At 37.7% G+C, this 19,420-nt stretch overlaps 1 protein-coding gene across 1 annotated transcript in view; it reads left to right on the top strand.

Annotated features, from left to right (window-relative positions):
- RRM1 (ribonucleotide reductase catalytic subunit M1) overlaps positions 1 to 15,796 on the top strand; it is a 34,997-nt gene extending 19,201 nt beyond the window's left edge. The window contains exons 12-19 of the mRNA XM_036746299.1: positions 1,329 to 1,530; positions 3,821 to 3,970; positions 4,845 to 5,066; positions 6,912 to 6,988; positions 9,600 to 9,735; positions 10,942 to 11,037; positions 12,706 to 12,894; positions 15,032 to 15,796. Coding sequence (XP_036602194.1) covers positions 1,329 to 1,530; positions 3,821 to 3,970; positions 4,845 to 5,066; positions 6,912 to 6,988; positions 9,600 to 9,735; positions 10,942 to 11,037; positions 12,706 to 12,894; positions 15,032 to 15,217 — 1,258 coding nt within the window. The 3' untranslated portion in view covers positions 15,218 to 15,796. The remainder of the gene's footprint in view (positions 1 to 1,328; positions 1,531 to 3,820; positions 3,971 to 4,844; positions 5,067 to 6,911; positions 6,989 to 9,599; positions 9,736 to 10,941; positions 11,038 to 12,705; positions 12,895 to 15,031) is intronic.
- Positions 15,797 to 19,420: the final 3,624 nt, after the last annotated feature.

Below are 19,420 nucleotides of genomic sequence, written 5' to 3'. Positions count from 1 at the left end.
TAGAGAGGTGAATGTTTATTACACAGGCCAAGATATAAATGGACCTTCAGCCTTTGTTGTGGGTATTCCCCATTTCATTCTTTTTGTCTGACACTTTTGTTAAATGTTTTGTTTTTATTTTGCTCTGTCAGGTAATGAATTCTGGAAAATGTCTATTGTATCACCAATAGAAAGTGCTTAGAGATCAAGCCTACTTTTGAAAGGTTGCTTAACTGTAGGAGTAAATTGATATTAACTGTATTAGACAAATTGAATACATTGAACTCTATATGCTTCCTACTGTGCTCTGTTAGTGTTCCTATGTCAAGAATGGGGTCACATTAAAGGGATACTGATCAGCTAGGTGGCACGGTAGATAGAGTGCTGGGCCTGGAGTCAGGAAGACTCCTCTTCCCGAGTTCACATCTGGCCTCAGACACTTACTAGCTTTGTGGCCCTGGGTAACTTCACCCTGTTTGCCTCAGTTTCCTCATCTGTAAAATGAGTTGGAGAAGGAAATGGCAAACCAATATTTTTGCCAAGAAAACTCCAAATGGGGTCATAAAGAGTCAGACTGAATAACAAGAAGACCAGTACTAAACAGATTTGTTGACAGGAAGAGAACCTAATTTTTTTTCTTGGGATTTTCTTCTGATTCTACTTTTTACTTGACTTCCACAATTGGAACCTCACACTACAGGGGCGGTGACATCTTCTGTATTGCCTAGTTGTTACTGCCAACATTTTACCAGATTTCTTTTAGTTATTTTTAGAAACTCAGTGCTGTTTTGAGTATACCAAGGGAAGGGAAGAGTCAGTATGGAGGATGGTTAGATGGTTACTCATGGAGCCAAGAAGACCTGGGTTCTTCTTTTGCCTCTGATATATACCAGCTGTGTGGCAGTGGGCAAGTCCCTTAATTTTCAGTGTGCCAAGCAACTCTCAGAGACTTTAAGTCATAAATAAATTGTTAATTTGCACTGGCAGAGGGAGTTTTTACAACAGAAATTCCTTGTATCAATGAATTCACAGGTCTAGAACACGAAAAAGGAGGAGGACATGGAGGTGTCCCTGCTGAGCCTAGGATCGGCTGGGGCAGTAGTAGAGAGAAATTAAGAAAGAGGGGATATTGGCAAGTAAAGGTCACATAATAAAGTAGAAACAGGAAACCTGGAAATCCCATGTGTTTGAGAGCTTTGAGAACTAGTTCCTTACATCCTTGTAGTCTGTCTTCGCAGTTCTTAAAGTAGACATCTGTAATAGAATTGATCATTTAAAATAGTCTTTCTTTCCTCTAACTTGGTCCAATTTGTCTTTAATAAAATTTTCAAACACTCTTTGCCTTTCAGTTATGAGAAGCAAGGTCGTGTCCGTAAAGTTGTAAAAGCCCAGCAGCTCTGGTATGCCATCATTGAGTCTCAGACAGAGACAGGGACACCTTACATGCTCTACAAAGACAGCTGTAATCGGAAAAGCAATCAGCAGAACCTGGGAACGATCAAATGCAGCAATTTGTGCACAGAGATAGTAGAGTACACTAGTAAAGATGAGGTGAGTGCAAGAGCATAGCCCTCTTCAGTGTAAAGTGAAAGATCTTGCTAGCTTTGGTCTTTTCCTGAAGGATGGGAAGAGTGTTCAGCATTTTTTCATAAGTGGCAGATGCTGTTGTAGACACAGAAAGGTTAAAAAAACTTAGGAAGCGTGGTCCTTACCATAACTTAGTGATCTTTAAGCTTTTCTGTGTACGATAGATACTGACAAGATTGCTGGTGTGACACATTGATGTGTTCAGCTCACACATGTAATTGTTAGTCTAGTGAGAGATGATAATTCCATTTATTTATTTATTTATTTTTTGGGTTTTATTTTATTTATTTTTAGTTTGCAGCATTAGTTCCCCAAGTTTTTGAGTTCCAAATTTTCTTCCCCTTCCTCTCCTCCACCCCCCCCCCCACGACGGCATGTAATCTGATACAGGTTCTACATATACCTTCACATTAAACATATTTTCAAAATAGTCAAGTTGTAAAGAATTATAAGCAGTGAAATGAACCGAAGAAGAAATAAAACAAAAACAAAAAAAAGAGAGCAAATATTTTGCTTCAGTCTGAATTCAGACTCTGTAATTCTTTCTCTGGATGTTGATAGCTTTTTCCATCATGAGTCTTTTGGAGCTGTCTTTGAACCTTGTATTGCTGAGAACAGCCAGGTTTATCAAAGTTAGTCATCACAGATACAATGTGTCTGTAATTGTGTACAATGTTCTCCTGGTTTTGCTCCTCTCGGCATCAGTTCGTATAAGTCTTTCCAGGTTATTATGAAGCACAATATCATTCCATCATTTATATACCAGAACTTGTTTAGCCATTCCCCAATTGATGGGGATCCCCTTGATTTCCAATTCTTTGCCCCCACAAAAAGAGCTGCTATAAACATTTTTGCACATAAGGGTCCTTTTTCCACTTGTGTGATTTCTTTGGAATGGGACAATAATTTATGTATAATGGAACACTTTATGGCAGAAGGGGTGCAAGAGCAGGGTTGTAAGTTGAAGCACAGATCGTCAGATCTGGATCAAACATAGTGAACTGAGGAAAGAAGCAGTGTGACCTTTGGGAAGGGATAATGTTTCTTGGGCTTCAGTTTCTTTCTCTGTAAAATGAGACGTTTTACTGGATTATTTGATTTCTAGCATTGTTTTATTTATAGTGGGAGAAAAGCTCATGAAGTTTCAGAGATTGGAAGGGAGTGAGTTGTGCACTGGGGATACTAAATCAACTTGCTTGGTGAAACCTCAACAAGGAAAGAAGGGGAAATGAATAAAATGGGGCCTGATGAGGTGGGGACAGGGATGAAGCCCATAACCATGAAACAGTGTGGAAGTTGGTTCTTGTTGAAGAATGTTAGCTTGGAGGGAGGAGAGATTAGAGCTAGGAGGCCATCAAAGGAGCTGCTGCAAATGTCCACTTTTAAAATATTTGTTTATTTTTATCTCATCTTCGTTTCCAATTATGTCCTTGTTTCTTCCCTGGCCCAGTGAGGCCATCTCTTTGTAACAGAGAATGAGAAAGAGAAGAGAAAAAAATGGTAACCAGAAGGAAGAGAAATACTTTCCTCAGCTTTTTTCTAGGCCTAAATTTAGTCATTATAATTGCATCACATTAATTTTTTGTGTGTATGTGCCCTGCATTTACATAGTTTGTTGTTTTTCTGGTTCTGGTGACTCCACTCTGCATCATTACATATGTCTTCCATGCTGTTCTTGAATTCTTCATGGTCATCTTTCCTTATAGTGCAGTTGTACTTCATTGCTTTTATGTACCATTAAACCATGTATTTAATCGTGCTGTTATGAATGTTTCCTTATATAGGGGACACTTTTCTTTCTATCTTTGAGCACCTTGGGGTGTGTGCCTTGCAGTGGAATCTGTGGGTCCAAGAGGATGGACATTTTAGTTAGCGTAATTCCAAATTGCTTTCCGGAATGGTTGGAACAGTACTTTGCCACCAGCAGTATATTAGTGTTTCTGTTTTTTCTAACCCTTCCAACATTGACTTCACATATTTTATTATTTTCCACCAGTTATCCACTTGTGAAATACCTTGATATTGTACTTAGTGAGAAATAGAGGAGAGGGCAGATCCAAAATTTCTAGAAACTAGAAAGATGATAGAAGAAAATTGGCATGAGTAAGAGAAGAAGTAGGATCTGCTGTGGGGTAAAAGAAGCTAAGATTATAATCCTGAGATTTGAGCATAATGTTCATTGATGGTTATGAGGAAATTAAGGCTGTGCATTTAACCTCAGTGGTATCTAACTTGTAATAACTTTGTATTCTAGGTTGCAGTCTGTAACTTGGCTTCTTTGGCCCTGAATATGTTTGTCACATTGGAACACACATATGACTTCCAGAAACTGGCTGAGGTTACCAAAGTCATTGTTCGCAACTTAAATAAGATTATTGATATCAATTATTACCCGGTCCCAGAGGTATGAATAGTTAGCTTTTTTATTTAACCTTAGTAAATGCTAGAGTCCAGGGACAAAGAAATTTTTGTTTCCATGAGCAAATAGTTTTTAAAGCCCTTGCAACTCATTGCAAGTACATTTGATAAACTAATCCTTGTAATATGGGCTGCCCCAAAAAATAGGTATAAGGATTCTTTTGGCTGTTATTTTGTTGGCCTGTTGCTATCAGAAGTATTTATATCCAATACTATTTTGAAAAAGCAGTATACTTTGACTTTGTAAATTTTTTTTGCTCTTTATTTCACTTTTACTAAATTGTGAAATTAATTTCATGCCTTATTAGAAAAACAACTGATCTTATAGATTGTATGTAGTAACTATTTGAAAGAAATTATTATTGTTTTTTTAGTGCGTACTGCTTGGGAAAGGCTATTGGTTGACACTGATCTTTTCACTTTCTGATGAGAAAGGACAATATTGTATGAGTGATGAAGAAATAGAACCAGCTAACTGACTAGCCTTGTTAAGGCTTCTGTTCATCAATAATGTGAAGAAAACTTATTAAACACACTTGGATTTCTGAAAGATTTTGATATATAAGGACAGTGTGTGTCAGCATGTACTTGTAAAGTATTGGACTCGGAGTTAGGAGATGGGAGTTTCTGGCTCTGATACTTTCTGACTGGGCAAATTGCTTAATCTTTTGGAGCCTTAGTTTCTTCTTTTGTAAAAAGGGCTGGTGGGGGAGGGGCAACAATTTTTATACTTAACACTAACTCACAGAGTTGTCATGAGGAAAAGACTTTGTAAACTATAAAGCACCACGGAAATGTGAGTTATCATTTGAGTAGTCATGTTTTTCCTTTTCTTCCTTTTTTTCTGAACTGATACTAAGGCAAGTTTATCGAATAAACGTCATCGCCCCATTGGTATTGGAGTGCAGGGTCTAGCCGATGCTTTTATTCTGATGAGATATCCTTTTGAGAGTCCAGAGGCCCAGTTACTGAATAAACAGATCTTTGAAACCATTTATTATGGAGCTTTGGAAGCCAGCTGTGACTTGGCCAAGGAGTATGGCCCATATGAAACATATGAAGGCTCCCCTGTCAGCAAAGGAGTAAGTAAATGGATGAAACATTTATTGTCATGCACTTGTGCCCTCTAGCCCTGAGAGAATTTGTCTAAACTCTCTTCTTATACTTAGAATGGGATAATCATTTCTGCAACGGTGAAAATTATTGCTTTAAGTGACTATTGCCGTTACCCACATTATCTGAAATGTGGTTACTTCCCACATAAATAACTGTACTATAGTTCAGTTTATAGATTCTTAGACTTGGAAGGAACCTTAAAAGTCGTATAGTCAAACCTTTACCTGAAATGTAAATCTCTTCTGCAACATTTTGAATAAGTGGTGATTCAATCTTTACTTGAAATCTTCCAGTATTGGAGAATTTTATGTCTTTCTAGGCAACCCATTCTACTTTAACAACTCTAAACATCTTTTTCTCCCCTATTGATCACCATCTGCCTTTCTGGAACTTCAACCAGTTGGTCTTGGTTCTGCTTTCTAGAGCTAAACAAAACAAGTGTAATCCTTGACAGCCCTTCAAATACTCTAAAATACTAATCCCTCTAAGATAAACATTCCTATTTCTTCAACCAGTCCTTGTATCCCATGTTTAAACAGTGATCTGTTGCCCCCTCTCTTTATTACTCCAGGATAAATGTTCTTATATTTCTTCAACCAGTCCTTGTATCACATGATTTTGCGATTCTTTTCAGGTCTAATTTCCCCATTTTTAGAGTGAGAAAGTTGAATAAGATGACTTTTAAACTACCTTTCTAGCCCTGTGACTATAATATTTGGGTGTGACTTCCTATATCTGAAATTTTTTTTTTAAGATTTGGAGTTACATACCTTTATTTTAAAAAATATTTATTGCAAACTTGCTGTGTGTCTTAATAACTCCTTTGGTAGAAATATTCTCAGGCTGCAGTATTATCACTGGTCCTTGTCATCTGTCTTGGATATGTTTAAGCTTGTTATTCCATTTGAAGTGTGGTTCTCAGAACTCAACACTGCTACAGAGGATATCTTACCAGAGTGGAGTACAGTAGGTTTATGACCTTCTTTACTCTGGATACTATGCTTCTGTTACTTCAACCTAAGATTGCATTTGGAGTTTTGGAGTGACACTGCTAAGTCATATTAAGTTTGTAGTCTCTCCAAACTGCTAGGTCTTATTCATGTGACCTACTTTCTAGTCATATCTCATTCACAGAAAGCTAGATATATTATTAGCATTAATGTATTCTAACATATTAATATGTACCGATATGTTAATATATTGTTAATATATTAATATGTCAATATATTGTGTAACATGTTATGTATAGTTATTGTAGGATTAGTTATATGTAATACATACACACATGCACATATTAAAAATAAGAATCTATTTTCTAACTGGAAACAGGATGTGTGCTAATTGTAAATGGATAACATTAAGAAAATATGAGGGAGGATTTTAGCACTATTGGGTTTTTAATACATTATACACAGGCATGTTTATACTAGGGGGCTGTACAGAGTAGCACCTGCGTGACATCACATTCCTGGCCATATAGGAATTTACACATTTCATAATATATATGCCTTTTATAAAAGGTTTTGAATACCAAATATAGATAGCTAGCTTTGACTTTGGGTTTTGAATTTGGTCATTATTTTAATTTAGGTGGGTTTTTTTTCTTGGTTTATCTATTTAAATTGGTTTCTGTAGAAAAGTATCAGTAAAGGTGAGGGAAGAGTAGTCTTCCAACCTTCCTTGTTTGGACCTGTTCAATATTTGGCAATGAGGAAGATTTATTGGGACAATTGCAGAATTCTTTTCCTGTGCAGAACTCTGATGGAACTTTTTTGTTGGTTTGTGATAAATTTGGGTTGTTTTCTCTTCAGATTCTTCAGTATGACATGTGGAATGTCACTCCTACAGATCTGTGGGACTGGAAGTTTCTCAAGGGGAAGATTGCAAAGTGAGTAAATGTGTTAGCAGATATTCATTTTTCAAGGATCCAGCTTCTCAGATTAGTCCCAAAGTAGTTACTTTTAGTTACTCATTCATATCACCAAGTGCTGAGTTTTCCCTTCAACCACTAAAAATTGTGTGTAGCTTAGCCATGTTGAGAATATAGGTGGATTTTGCTTGAATGCGTTGTCACTGAAATAAGTTAAAAATTGCAAAGGAAGATTTTGGTAGGCAGCTTTTGGTAAATTTTGACTAGGGAAAAAATCCCAACAAGTTAGGGCTTTGTGGATTTTTTAGATGAAGAGTCTTTTAAGGCTTATGGGCAGGATGATTTCCTAATTAAGGAATAGAACCTAGGTTTAGGTATTTTTTGTTTTCTTTTATAAGCGCTTTATATCCTGAAGACTGTTAACACTAACATGAAGACGAGTATCTTAGTATTGCCTAGAGATCGTATCCAAAATCCGCAATGTATACAATAGGAGTTGGAGAATGTTTATTTTATTAATATTAATGTAAAAGTAGTGTCATTTATTGAATAGAGTTCTGAGTCATATATATCCATCTTTGACAGCTGTGTGACATGAGGCAAGTTTAATATTTATGTGCCCTGGGACTTAACTACTCAGTCATAGACAGATTGTGATCTGCATTAGAGGAGAGAGTTGCCTACCACTGACAAAATCACACATCCTTTGTATTTTCATGTAAAATTAGTGGAAAATGTACAGTTCTTAGCAAACTCTTTTTCTGGATATATATGACTGGAAAAGGAGTTGAACTGATACTGCAGGGTTAGACTGCTGTACTGGCATACACAAAATATTTTTAAAAGCCTCTAGAACATTGGGTACATCCGCTGTAGAGGAATTGATAGAAAATCATAGCCAAGAATTGCACAGAATGAGAGGTTCATGGTGCTATTGTGATCACTAGTGGTGGAGGCTGCACTTACTAATGATCAGAAATGCATGGAAGTATGCGCACGCACGTGCGCAAACACACACACACACATTACCTTTTCAAAGACCTTTTATGTCTGTTATCTCACTTGGTCCTTAGAAAAGTCTTCAAATGAATTAACGTGTGTAAAGTGCTTTCAAAACTTAAAGCATATATATGTGTATATATATATGCATATATATATATATGCATATATATATGATAGCTATTACCAAAAACCTCATGAGATATTTTTTATTAGTATCTGACACACGGTATTTTGTGATTTTGAAAGCTTTTTATTTATATTAGCTCAAAAGACTCAAGACTCAAGTAAGAGCTGTGGATGTTTTTCTTATGACGTCACTGAGGCTAAGAGAGATTAATTTGCTAGGGCCATATGACTAACATGTCTGTGAAGTAGAATCTGTCTTCTTGGCTCCAAGTCCAACCATGTGTCTTTTACACCAGGCTGTCTAATACGTGGTGTCTCCATTTCACAGATTAACAGACTGAGGTGGGGGAATGAGGAATCATGTTTTGCTTGAGGTTGCAGAGTTAGTAACATCTGGGTCAAAAACCTCTGTGTTATAATTAGACAAGAATCAGAATCATCAAGATGCAGAGTAGTATGGTAAATGCTATATAAATCCATAGGTACAAAATATGGGGACATGGTATGCACCTTTTCATTAAGAAACTTAGAGGCTAAATGAGGGAAAATAGTTTTCAAAGTAGTTTCACATCTCTTATCACATTTGGTTTTTACCTGTGAGGTTGTCAGAATAGGTGGTATCTCCCCTTTGCCAGTGAGGTTATGACTTTTCATACAGTCAGTTTTCTGTTCACAGTGCCATACTGCTTGGCTATTAAGGCTCAGATGATTTCATGATATATATAAAATGTACCAGTGGGTGGTGAAGAAGGGGCAGTACAAACTGGCTACCTAGTATTGCTAGACAAAGAACTGCTTCATGTAGGAGGTGCCCCTAAGGATGCTTTCAAGGGAGAGAAGGCAAGAACTAGATGAGATTTCTCTGCAAGATGATGCTTTATTTGCAATGCCTTTATGTACTGTCATGCATAAATTATTCATTTTGAACATTACCCACTATTAGTTTCTCTGGTGATTTCATGGTATGGAGAAATTGTAGCCATTATATTCCTTATAGGAGTCAATAGTTGAAGAGAAGGTTGTGATAGTCAAACCATGTTTTGAATCAGATTTTCTGTTATATAGAGAATGGTGATAAAGATGCTTAGCGTTAAGAAATGTGTACATGTAGGTATATGGTATAGGTTTGTCAAATATGTGCATATTTATACTCTAAAATAGGTTGAATCTCATGAAATAGAGAAATATGTATCGAGTGCCTATTATTTGCAAGGCATTATTAAGCATGGAGGCATTGTCCTCTGGGTCCCAAAATGTGGGTAGCAGAGGCCAGGTTATATTGGATACAGGCTACAGAATGTTGGGTACTGCCAACACAGAGACACTAGCACTGTAATTGTTATAGTTATTCTCTTGTTTAGGAGTGAAGCCTCTGTTGCCTCTATAATGAATTAAGCCACCCTCTACCTGTTTGCTACAGTTGCATTCCACTCCAGTAGGTTTTGCAGATTTTAGCTCTGGGACCAATAATCACATTATTTTGCTTTATTTTTTTCCCCAGGTATGGCATCAGAAACAGTTTGCTGCTTGCCCCAATGCCAACTGCCTCTACTGCTCAGATTTTAGGGAATAATGAGTCCATTGAACCTTACACCAGCAATATTTATACTCGGAGAGTCCTGTCAGGAGAATTTCAGGTGAGGAAATTATAGACTTGGAAAATTTCTATAGAAATTATAGACTTGCTTTACTGCTCAGTTAATTTTAAGTATGTACTTATTTCTACATTGGCTTCTTGAGGCTATGTTGATAAGACCTAAATGGAATAAGAGATGTAGGTTGAAGAACAAACTAATTGTTCTGTAAGTTCTTATCGTTCTCATGGTATCATGTACATTGGCCTTATCTAATTTTTGATTCTTTGTAGTTATCAATCAACACTCATTTATTGAGTTTGTTATTTGCAGGGTGTTGGAGATATAAATGCAAATAATGAAACTCCCCAATTTTGAGGGGCTTACATTCTAACCAAGTTGGTTGAGACTCTGTGAAGCATTGTTGTGTAACCTTGAACAAGTCATATCTTTTGGGTCCTTGGTTTCTTCATCATTAAAATGAAGGGGTTAAATAAGATGCCTTTTAAAAGGCTTTTCCATTTCTTACATATTAAGATTTTATGGTATTTGAATGTGAAATCCCATATCTGGAATTTGATTTCTTTATTGAAGTTTTGGAAGATTTACTTCAATTTTTTTCTTAATTATCTGTTATGCTTTTACTGTGTTTTTTTTAATGACTCCATCAGTAGAAATGTACCCAGATTGCAACATGATCGCTGCCTCTTCTCACTCTTAAATGCTCAGACTCTGAAACTGTATATACAGTTCAAGTGTTACAGATGAGAACTTTGGACTTTAATATTTAAATTCTTATTTGTTTCACAGTCTACTTTTAAACAGTTGTTTTATAATCTCATTCCTTTGTGCTCTGAGCGTGTAAATTTATATTTCCGTGTTTGTTTTTGTGGGTACCTTGTTATTTCTCTTTTTTCTCTTACTTAAAAACAATTGGTATTGATATCTTGTGTTTTGCAATCATTAGAATTTCTCCCAGTATTCCTCACTCTGCTTCCTCCTAGAGAGCCATCTCATATAATAAATAATATTTTTTAAAGAAAAAAAGAGTAAGAGTAGGAAAAAAATCTGCAAATCCAATCAATACTTTGAAAAAGCCTGAAATTATATGCAGTATTCTATATCCAGTCACCTTACACCTCTACAAAAGAATGGGATGCAGGAATCTTATTTCTTCTTTGAAGCTTACTTGTTCTTTGTGATTTTACAGCAGTCGCTTTTGAGTATTCATTTTTCTCCATTTTATATCTTATCTACCATCCTACTCAGATTGTGAATCCACACTTGCTGAAAGATTTGACAGAGCGAGGCCTGTGGAACGAAGAGATGAAAAACCAGATCATTGCATGTAACGGCTCTATCCAGGTACAGAATAAGAAAGAAGTGTGTGATGTTAACCTTGCTGCCCCTCCACCTGGTAGAGTTGATTATAGAGCATATTTCTATGCAAGTCTCTGTCATTTCCTAGTACTCAGTCACAGAGAGCATTATGCGTGGGCCAAACAGTCCTTACCTTTCAGTTATTTGTTAAGTGATAAGGACTTGAAGTTAAGAGAGAAAATGTAATTAAAAGGTCAGGAGTGACTAAAGTCAGTAACCTGTAGTACTGATCCCCTAGGCCAGGAGCTCTTAACCTTTACATGTCATGGACCCCTTTGGTAATCTGATGAAGCCTATGGGTTCCTTTTCAGATCATTTGTTTAAAATTCATAATGGAAGGAAATGGGCCTGATAATACTGAAAGGCCCTGTGAGGTAAAAGGTACAAGAATGAGTAAATAGGAATTCCCCAGCATCATTGCTGCCCTTCAAAAGCTTGACCCCGAAGTTATCCATTATAATAACTCACTGCCCTCCTCACTTGAAACTTTTGTTGCTTGGTCCTCCTGCTGCCCCCACTCTGCTCATTCTGACCTTGAGTCCCTCCTGCTGTTCCTGAACCTCTGTGGGCAGCTCCTGGGTCCCTTCTGTTGCCTCTTAACCGGCCTCAGCCAGCACCTCCTGCTACGTGGGCCTTTGTTTTTGAATCCCCTATTGCAGTTATTCTGTACTGTGTCTTCTAGCTCACAGCTCCATAGCCTCTCCCTGAGTATTTATCTTGTCAATTTATCTCAAGCTCACTTGAACCTTCAGCTCCCTCAGAACTTTTTTTGTTTTCCCTCATCCTGTCTTCCTTTCAATCCGAGAGGATTCTCTTCTTTGCCAAGGATCACTCTTTAACTTGTGTCCTTGATCCTTCTCCCTTTTTCCTTGGGGAGTCTGCTGAATTGATCATTCTCTCATATTGATTTTCCTCTCCCTCTAGGCTTTTCCCTTTTCCTCTATATCCCCGTTTCCCTGTTTCTTCCCTCTGCCTCTCTCCTCCTGTTTTCCCCTCTCTTTCTTTCCTCCCTCTCTCCTACCCTCAAATCTTGTTTCTTCAAATTGTTAGTCCTGTATTTTTCCTTCTCTTTACTGTTAAACTCCTAAAAAGAGTAGTTCACATTCAGCTCATTTCGTTATTACCTAATCACTTCTCAATTCCTTGCAGCCTGTCTCCTCTTCTAAACATTCTGTTAAAGCTTTTCTTCAGAGTCTCTAGTGACCCCTTAATTAAGGCAGTATGGTTTAGTGGAAAGAATTCAGTACTAGAAAGTCAGGAGAAATCTGGGCATGAATCTAACCTCAGATACCTCCTGGTTGTGTTGACTATGGGTGACTGTGGCAGGGATTAGCATTCAAAAAATTTTCCCCTTATTATCAAGCTTTAATTTTTTCTTAACTATTCCCCCTTGTCTCCCAGAAAGAAAAAAAAAGCCTTGTAACAAATAATAATAGTCAACAAATTCTCATATGGGCCATGTCTATCTCTACATAACAGCCCATTTATTCTTTGTAGGAAGGTAGTTATGTTCTTCATCATCAGTCCTCATTGATAACCACATTGGTCAGAGTTCTGAAGTCTTTTAGAGTTTGTTTTCCTTTATATCATCGTGGTTCATATTGTCTTCTTCAAGACTGAGAGAAAATGAGTTTACTCTTTTCCTTCTTTCAGAGTATCCCTGAAATTCCTGAAGACCTGAAGCAGCTGTATAAGACTGTATGGGAAATCTCCCAGAAAACTGTTCTCAAGATGGCAGCTGATAGAGGAGCATTCATTGATCAGAGTCAGTCTTTGAATATCCACATTGCTGAGCCTAACTATGGCAAACTCACCAGCATGCACTTCTATGGTTGGAAGCAGGTTAGTGAAGGGCTGTAAAGGAGACTTGGCAAGTCATTGCATTTTTAGACCCTAGGGGTTCAGTATCAGCAAAATTATCTTATGGAGTTCTTTTTTTTCACCTTTATTTATTTGGCCACTTTGTGGTTTTTAGGAAATTTGGGCAACTGTCATTTTACATATAACTGTCATTATATACAGCAGTCTCTCAATAGTAGCTATTTCATTTTGAAGACACTGTTTTCTGTGACTGATAATACACTTATGAGGGGTGATCGCAGGGCGGCTAATGAGGGATTATTTATAAAAGTACACGTAGAAGCTTACAGAACTATTTTGGGGGCATTTAGTCTTTATGTGTTGAATATTTTGCAAAATGTTAAATAGAATATAGTGGGACAGCCAAAGCTTCAGTTTCTTCACCACCCATTTTAACTCTTACTCTGGCTTTCATTTCTCATTATTCTATTGAAGTTGTTTACTTCAGTGATACCAAATAATAGAATCATGAAATTTCAGAACTGGAAGGTACCCTAAATATTCTAAAGTCCGAATTCCCTAATTTTATAGATGATGACATTTAAGGCTTAGAAAAATGGGCTTTCTCTAGTGGTCATTGCCCTTAACCTGTCTGTAGCATTTGACACTGTCTACTTAGTCCCTGAAACTGTCTTTTTCCTTTTTTGGTTCCCTTGACAGTACCTTGTCCTGGTTTTCTTCCTTTTCTTCTGGTTACTTTTTTATTTGGCTGGCTGTCTTACCTTCTTAGAAAGAAGCCTCAAGGCTCACTCATTAGCCTTCAGTTCCTTTCCTTCTCTTTCTACTCATCTACCCTCACAGCTTTAGCTGTCATCACTATGTATATGACTTCAGAATTTTCATCCTCAACTGCAGGCAAGGTGGTGTAGGGCATAGAGCACTGGGCCTGGAATCAAGAAGACTTGAGTTCAAATACACTTCCTAGCTGTGTGACCCTGCATTTAACTTGGCTCAGTTTCCTCAACTGTAAAATGGAGTTAATACCTCCCAGGGTTGTTGTGAGGATCAGTTTAGGTGATATTTGTAAAGTGCTTAATACAATTCCTGGCACATAGTAGGTGCTTAATAAATACTTGTTACTTCCCTCTCCCCTCCTTCTACCACATCTAGCCAGGCACCATTCATTATTTTTTTCTTAAAAAAATTTTTTTTTCACCCGCATTCACACACAACAGCATTAGCCCCTGGGCCCTTATCACCTTACGTCTTGACTCATAAAATGTGCACTTACTGGTACTACTTGTCACGCTAACACCAACTAACCATTATAAATTACTGCTTTGTACTTTTCACTCTCCTGCTTCAAAAACTTTTGATAGTTTCCTTGTACAGGATAAAATCCAGACTCTTTAGATTGGCATTCAAAACCCTCCACGTTCTGGGCCCCTCTGTTTTCCTTATCTCTTTCTCTGCACTTTCAGTTTCAAACTGGTGTCTTCTATTTCCTGCCTTTTTGTTCATGCTGTTCCCTCTACCTGTAATGTCCTTCCACCCATTTTGTTTGTGAATTCTTAACCATCCTTAAAACCATAAATGCACATCATCCTCCAAGAAACTTTTCCAGGTTTCTCCACACTAACACCTTTTCCTTCAGTCATCACACACCACTTTTTTGCTTACCTTTCTGGCACTTATCATTGGTTTGGTGGGTAGGTTGCTAGGTTGTGGGGTCAGAAAAATTTGGTTTTAAATCCCACTTCAGATACTTAATAGCTGCATGACCGAAGGACAAGCCCCATGACCTGAGCTTCAACTTCCTTGTCTTTAAAGAGGGGATAATAATACCTGTAGCACCTACCTCACAGGGTAGTTGTGACGTTCAAATGTGATACAATTTTCAAAATGTATGTAAATGCAGTCACCATTATCAGCATTATTATCATATGTTATAGTTATCTGTGTATGTGTCTTATACTGCCCTGCTTGACTAGTGCATTTTAGAGATGTAAAGCACATTTACCAATTGTGAAAGTTTCAAGGACACCTTTCTTATGCCATCAGTGCAAGTAAATTGAAGTAGGATTTTGAGAACCAAGTATGTGAGGGTGTCACAGTAGATTTGATCTTCTAAATATTCTGATGAGCAGACTCTTACTAATAGTTATTGTTCTCTCTATAGGGCCTGAAGACTGGCATGTATTATTTGAGGACAAGACCAGCAGCTAATCCCATTCAGTTCACTCTGAATAAGGAAAAACTGAAAGACAAGGAGAAGGTGATGAAGGATGAGGAAAAGGAGAGGAATACAGCAGCCATGGTTTGCTCTTTAGAAAACAGAGATGAGTGCCTGATGTGTGGATCCTGAGAAGAAAGAATCAGAAGAGGAGGCCAGCACTTCTTTGGAAGCCACACTGTCTCTTTGGGCATAGATAGATGTAGTGAATTTGCTTGAAGAGGTGAGGCTTTGCTGGACTTTAGTGCAAGGAAATGATCAATGCGTATCAAGTACTATTTCAGTGCCGGATGAAAATATTTTTCTGCTGGTGTCTTGGGAATGAAGAAGTCGCCTTGGACTCAGTGGATGAGCGGGAAAGAAAACATGGGCATATGGGACTCAGTCACTTCCCTGGGCCCCACGCTGACTGAGTATCCTCCACAGAGTATCATCTCACTAGTCTGAGGTCTCTTTTTAAGCTGGTATGTTACCACTAGAGGTAAAGCAGATTGCTGGCTCATGAGAATTGCTGGTACACCTACGCCACCAGGCAGCTTGGGTTTCTCTGCCTTATCAGTATTTAGCACTAAGCCACCCAGAAATGGCTCTTCCCAAGATGTTTTGGATCTTGTCCCTCTTCTGATTTGTTCTGGGATCCTCATGTGGAAATGGGGCTGACCTATAGGTCAGTCTGAAATAAAGATGCACACTTTCCTCTTAAAAGATAAATGATTGTGTCTTGACTAATTTTGTTAGTGGTTTTTATCTCAAATGACTTCTCACATCTGGTCATCACACTGTGACAGCTTTCCCTTGTACTGCAGAAAGAGCATTGCCCAATCTAGAAGGCATGGATTCTACTCCTGACTCCATCCGTCACTATGTGATTGTAATTTTCCCTTCTTGGGACTTTGGTTTCTTTATCTGTAAAAAGCGAGTGGGGTAGGGATTAGATGATCTCTAAGATGTTTTCCAGCCTATGCAAGCCTACAAGCAAAGTACTCAAAAACCGTGAGGACAGAACTTGTAAAAATGACAGCATTTACGTTTCTCGCGTATACATACAGTGTCATTTTCCTGTTGCCAGGTGTAGGACAAAACTCTTAGCTTTATTTGTTGACCTAAGCTAGAGTCACTCAACACATGGAACTGGGAGAATGCAGCAGCTACTGAAAAAAGATTTCTACCACTTGGCTCCTAATAACCCCCAATACCTAAATGTCTAATTTCCCCAAATGTTTGACAATGTTTTCTCACTCAAATTTTCCTCAAGCACATTATCCAGATTTTTCCTTTACTTCCTATCAGACCTTATCAGTATCAGGTCATACCAGTAGTGGAGTGGAGTACTCCAGATCTGTGCTTGGCTCTGTGCTATATATGTTTACTAATGACTTAGATAAAGACGCTCATCAAATTGGTAGATGAAACAAAGCTGGGAGGGACAGATGGCCAACAGACTAGAGATGAATCAGTATTTCAAAGAATCTTTACAGTCAGGAGCATTCTTTTGAATCTGATAGGTTGAAATTCAGTAAGCATCAATGTATAGTACTTGTTCTGAAAAACATCTGGGAGTTGTGGACTCCTGGGGGGAAATAGGAACCATAATTATTTTGCAACATCTTGGTGAACCAATAGCGTAAAAATGCCTCCAATCACTTGGTGGCCTGATATCAGAAAGTCCCCAAACTCCTGTGCAAAGACATGTTAGAGCAGATGGTCTCATCTACTGTGGTAAAAACAACTTCCTTTTCTTGGATAAGAGATCATGAAATTTTGTCTATAAAAGTACTTCTTTCACAATTGTGTAAGTATTTGGTCTCTTCCCTTTGTCTCCTGACCTTGAACAGGAAATGTTTTCTTATTTCCATAATTATCCTGCCACTTGAATTCCAAATACTTTCTATTTTTCCTTTGTCCAATCTCCCTTTTCCTCTACTCCATCTCCTGTGAAATGTTTTACTTTTTTATTCTAAGTTGCTGCAGAATGCTGCTAATTGTGTACTTCAAGTGGGCCTTAATGGTAATAAAAACCAAATCTGTACCCTTGAAAATGAATCTACCGTCAGTGAAAGCAGGTTCCTTAGCATGCTAATAAATTTGCATTCAGTTTGGCCTTCCTATCATTGACCCGAAGTCATCAGTTCCCCACTGATGGATACGCCTCTCCTAAAATTTTGAGAGACTTAACGGCCACTGCAAACTCAATATGTCAGTGGTGTGGTGTGGCAGCCAAAAAAGTTAATCGTGGGGTACGTTGAGAGTGTCATACCTTTTAGGAATAAGGAGATGATAGTCCTGTTGGACTATACCCACATCAGACCTTATCTGTAGTTCTTTGGTTCAGGGCTCCATAGTTTTAGAAGGACATTAGTAATCTGGAGAAGGGCAAGCACGATGGTGAAGGGCCATGTATCCATATCATGAGGATTGATTGAAGCAAGTGGAGTTGTTTTCGTCTTTAAAAAGTCTTTAATTGGTCCTACCATCCCTTCAAGCTATTCTATACCTCCCCTCTCTTTCATTACCAACACCCAGAAAAAAAAAACTGTTTACACTAATTGTTTTTGTGTGTGTGTGTGTGTGTGTGAATGCACACACACTTAAAACTTTTTTTCAAATGAAATCTGTTTTTCCACCTTCTCACCCCCTTGAAAAAAAAATGAACCAAAACCTTTGTAACAAAAATTCATACTTAAAACATTCTTGAGTTGGCCATGTCTAAAAAATTTTTGTCTCAATCTGCACTCGAGGTCATCACCTCTCATCAGGAAGTTCATTGTGTCGATCAGAGTTCTTAAATCATGCAAAGTTTATTTTCTTAAAATATTGTATAAATTGTTCTAGTTCTGCTCCATGTCACCGTGCATCAGTCCATATAGGTTTTTACAGTTTTCTCTGAAACCATCTCTATCATTTCTTGTAGCACAACAGTATTCCATGACATATGTATTCTGTGGTTTGTCCAGCCATTCCTCTATTAATGGGCACCCCCTTAGTTTCCAGTTCTTTGCTACCACAAAAAGAGGTGCTATACACATTTTTGTGTGTATTGTTCTCTTTTCTCTGGGTATGCACCGTTTAGTGGCTTAGGTATAGTTCCAAATTGCTTTCCAGAATGGTTAGCCCAATTCACAGCTCAGCTAAAAGTCATCAATGTGCCTTTTTTGGAGTCCTTTATAACATTTGTCATTTTCTTTTTGTCAGTTTTTTCAAATTGATTAGTGTGACATGGAACCTCAGAGTTGCTTTAGTTTTCATTTCTTTTATTAGTGATTCATAGCATTTTTATATGGTTATGGATATCTTGGATTTCTTCCTTTGAAAACTGCCTCTTCCTAACTTTTGAGCAATATATCATTGGGAAATGGTTAATTTGAATTTGATCCCCATTTGAATTTGAATCAGTACCTTACATAGCATGGAAAGGACACCCTTAGAGAAACTAGCTGTAATGATTTTTTTCCCTACATGTTTCCCTTCTAACTTAAGCTGCATTTGTTTTGTTTGTGCGAAAACTCACTCCCTTTTAACCTCTTGCAGTCTGGATTCCAACCTCTAGAATGAAAAATGTCCTCTTCAAGGTTACTATTGATTTCTTAATTGCTGAATCCAGTGGCTTTCCTCAGCTCTCATCACTGATTTCTGTAGCGTCGGCTGACGCGGTTGACCACCTCTTTCTCTTGGATACTCTCAGGTTTTTGTGACATTGCTCTCCTGTATCATTATCTATATTCCCTATGCACAGGTGTAGGCTAGGGTTTGGTCCTGAGCTCTCTTCTATGCTCTAGTGATCTCACCAGTTCCCATATATTAAATTATCATTTCTATGCATATAATTCCCAAATCTTCATATCTAGCCTTCTCTCTACTAAGCTTTTATCAACTGCCTGTTGGATTTCTTCAACTGGGTGTCCCATAGATATCTTAAACTTAACATATCCAAAATAGAATTCATCATTCTCTATAAACCTCTTCCCAACTTCCCTGTTTTTGGTAAAGGCATTACTATCCCTTGAGTTATACAGTCTTAAAACCTTGGAATAAATTTTGACTTCATTTTTCAACTCCCTTTATATTTAATTGTCAAATCTTTGTAATCCTAGTTTCTCAGGATTGTTGGAATTCTTTTCTCTCTACTCTTACTCAGGCCCTCATCACCTCTTGCCTGGACTATTAAAATAGCCTCCAAATTGATCTTGCCAGAAGTCTCTCCAAACTGTTCTCAACAAAGCTGCCAATATCAATATCTCTAAGGTTCAGATCTAATCATGTTACTCCCCTGCTCCAGAAGTTTCAATAGTTTCCAAACACCTCGAGGATAAAATCCAAACTTTTTTTTTTTTTGGC

This window comes from Trichosurus vulpecula, chromosome 2 (assembly GCF_011100635.1).
Source record: "Trichosurus vulpecula isolate mTriVul1 chromosome 2, mTriVul1.pri, whole genome shotgun sequence".
NCBI classification, from domain to species: Eukaryota; Metazoa; Chordata; class Mammalia; order Diprotodontia; family Phalangeridae; genus Trichosurus; species Trichosurus vulpecula.
The sequence above is the reverse complement of the archived record's forward strand: the minus strand, read 5'-3'. Positions and strand labels throughout refer to the sequence as shown.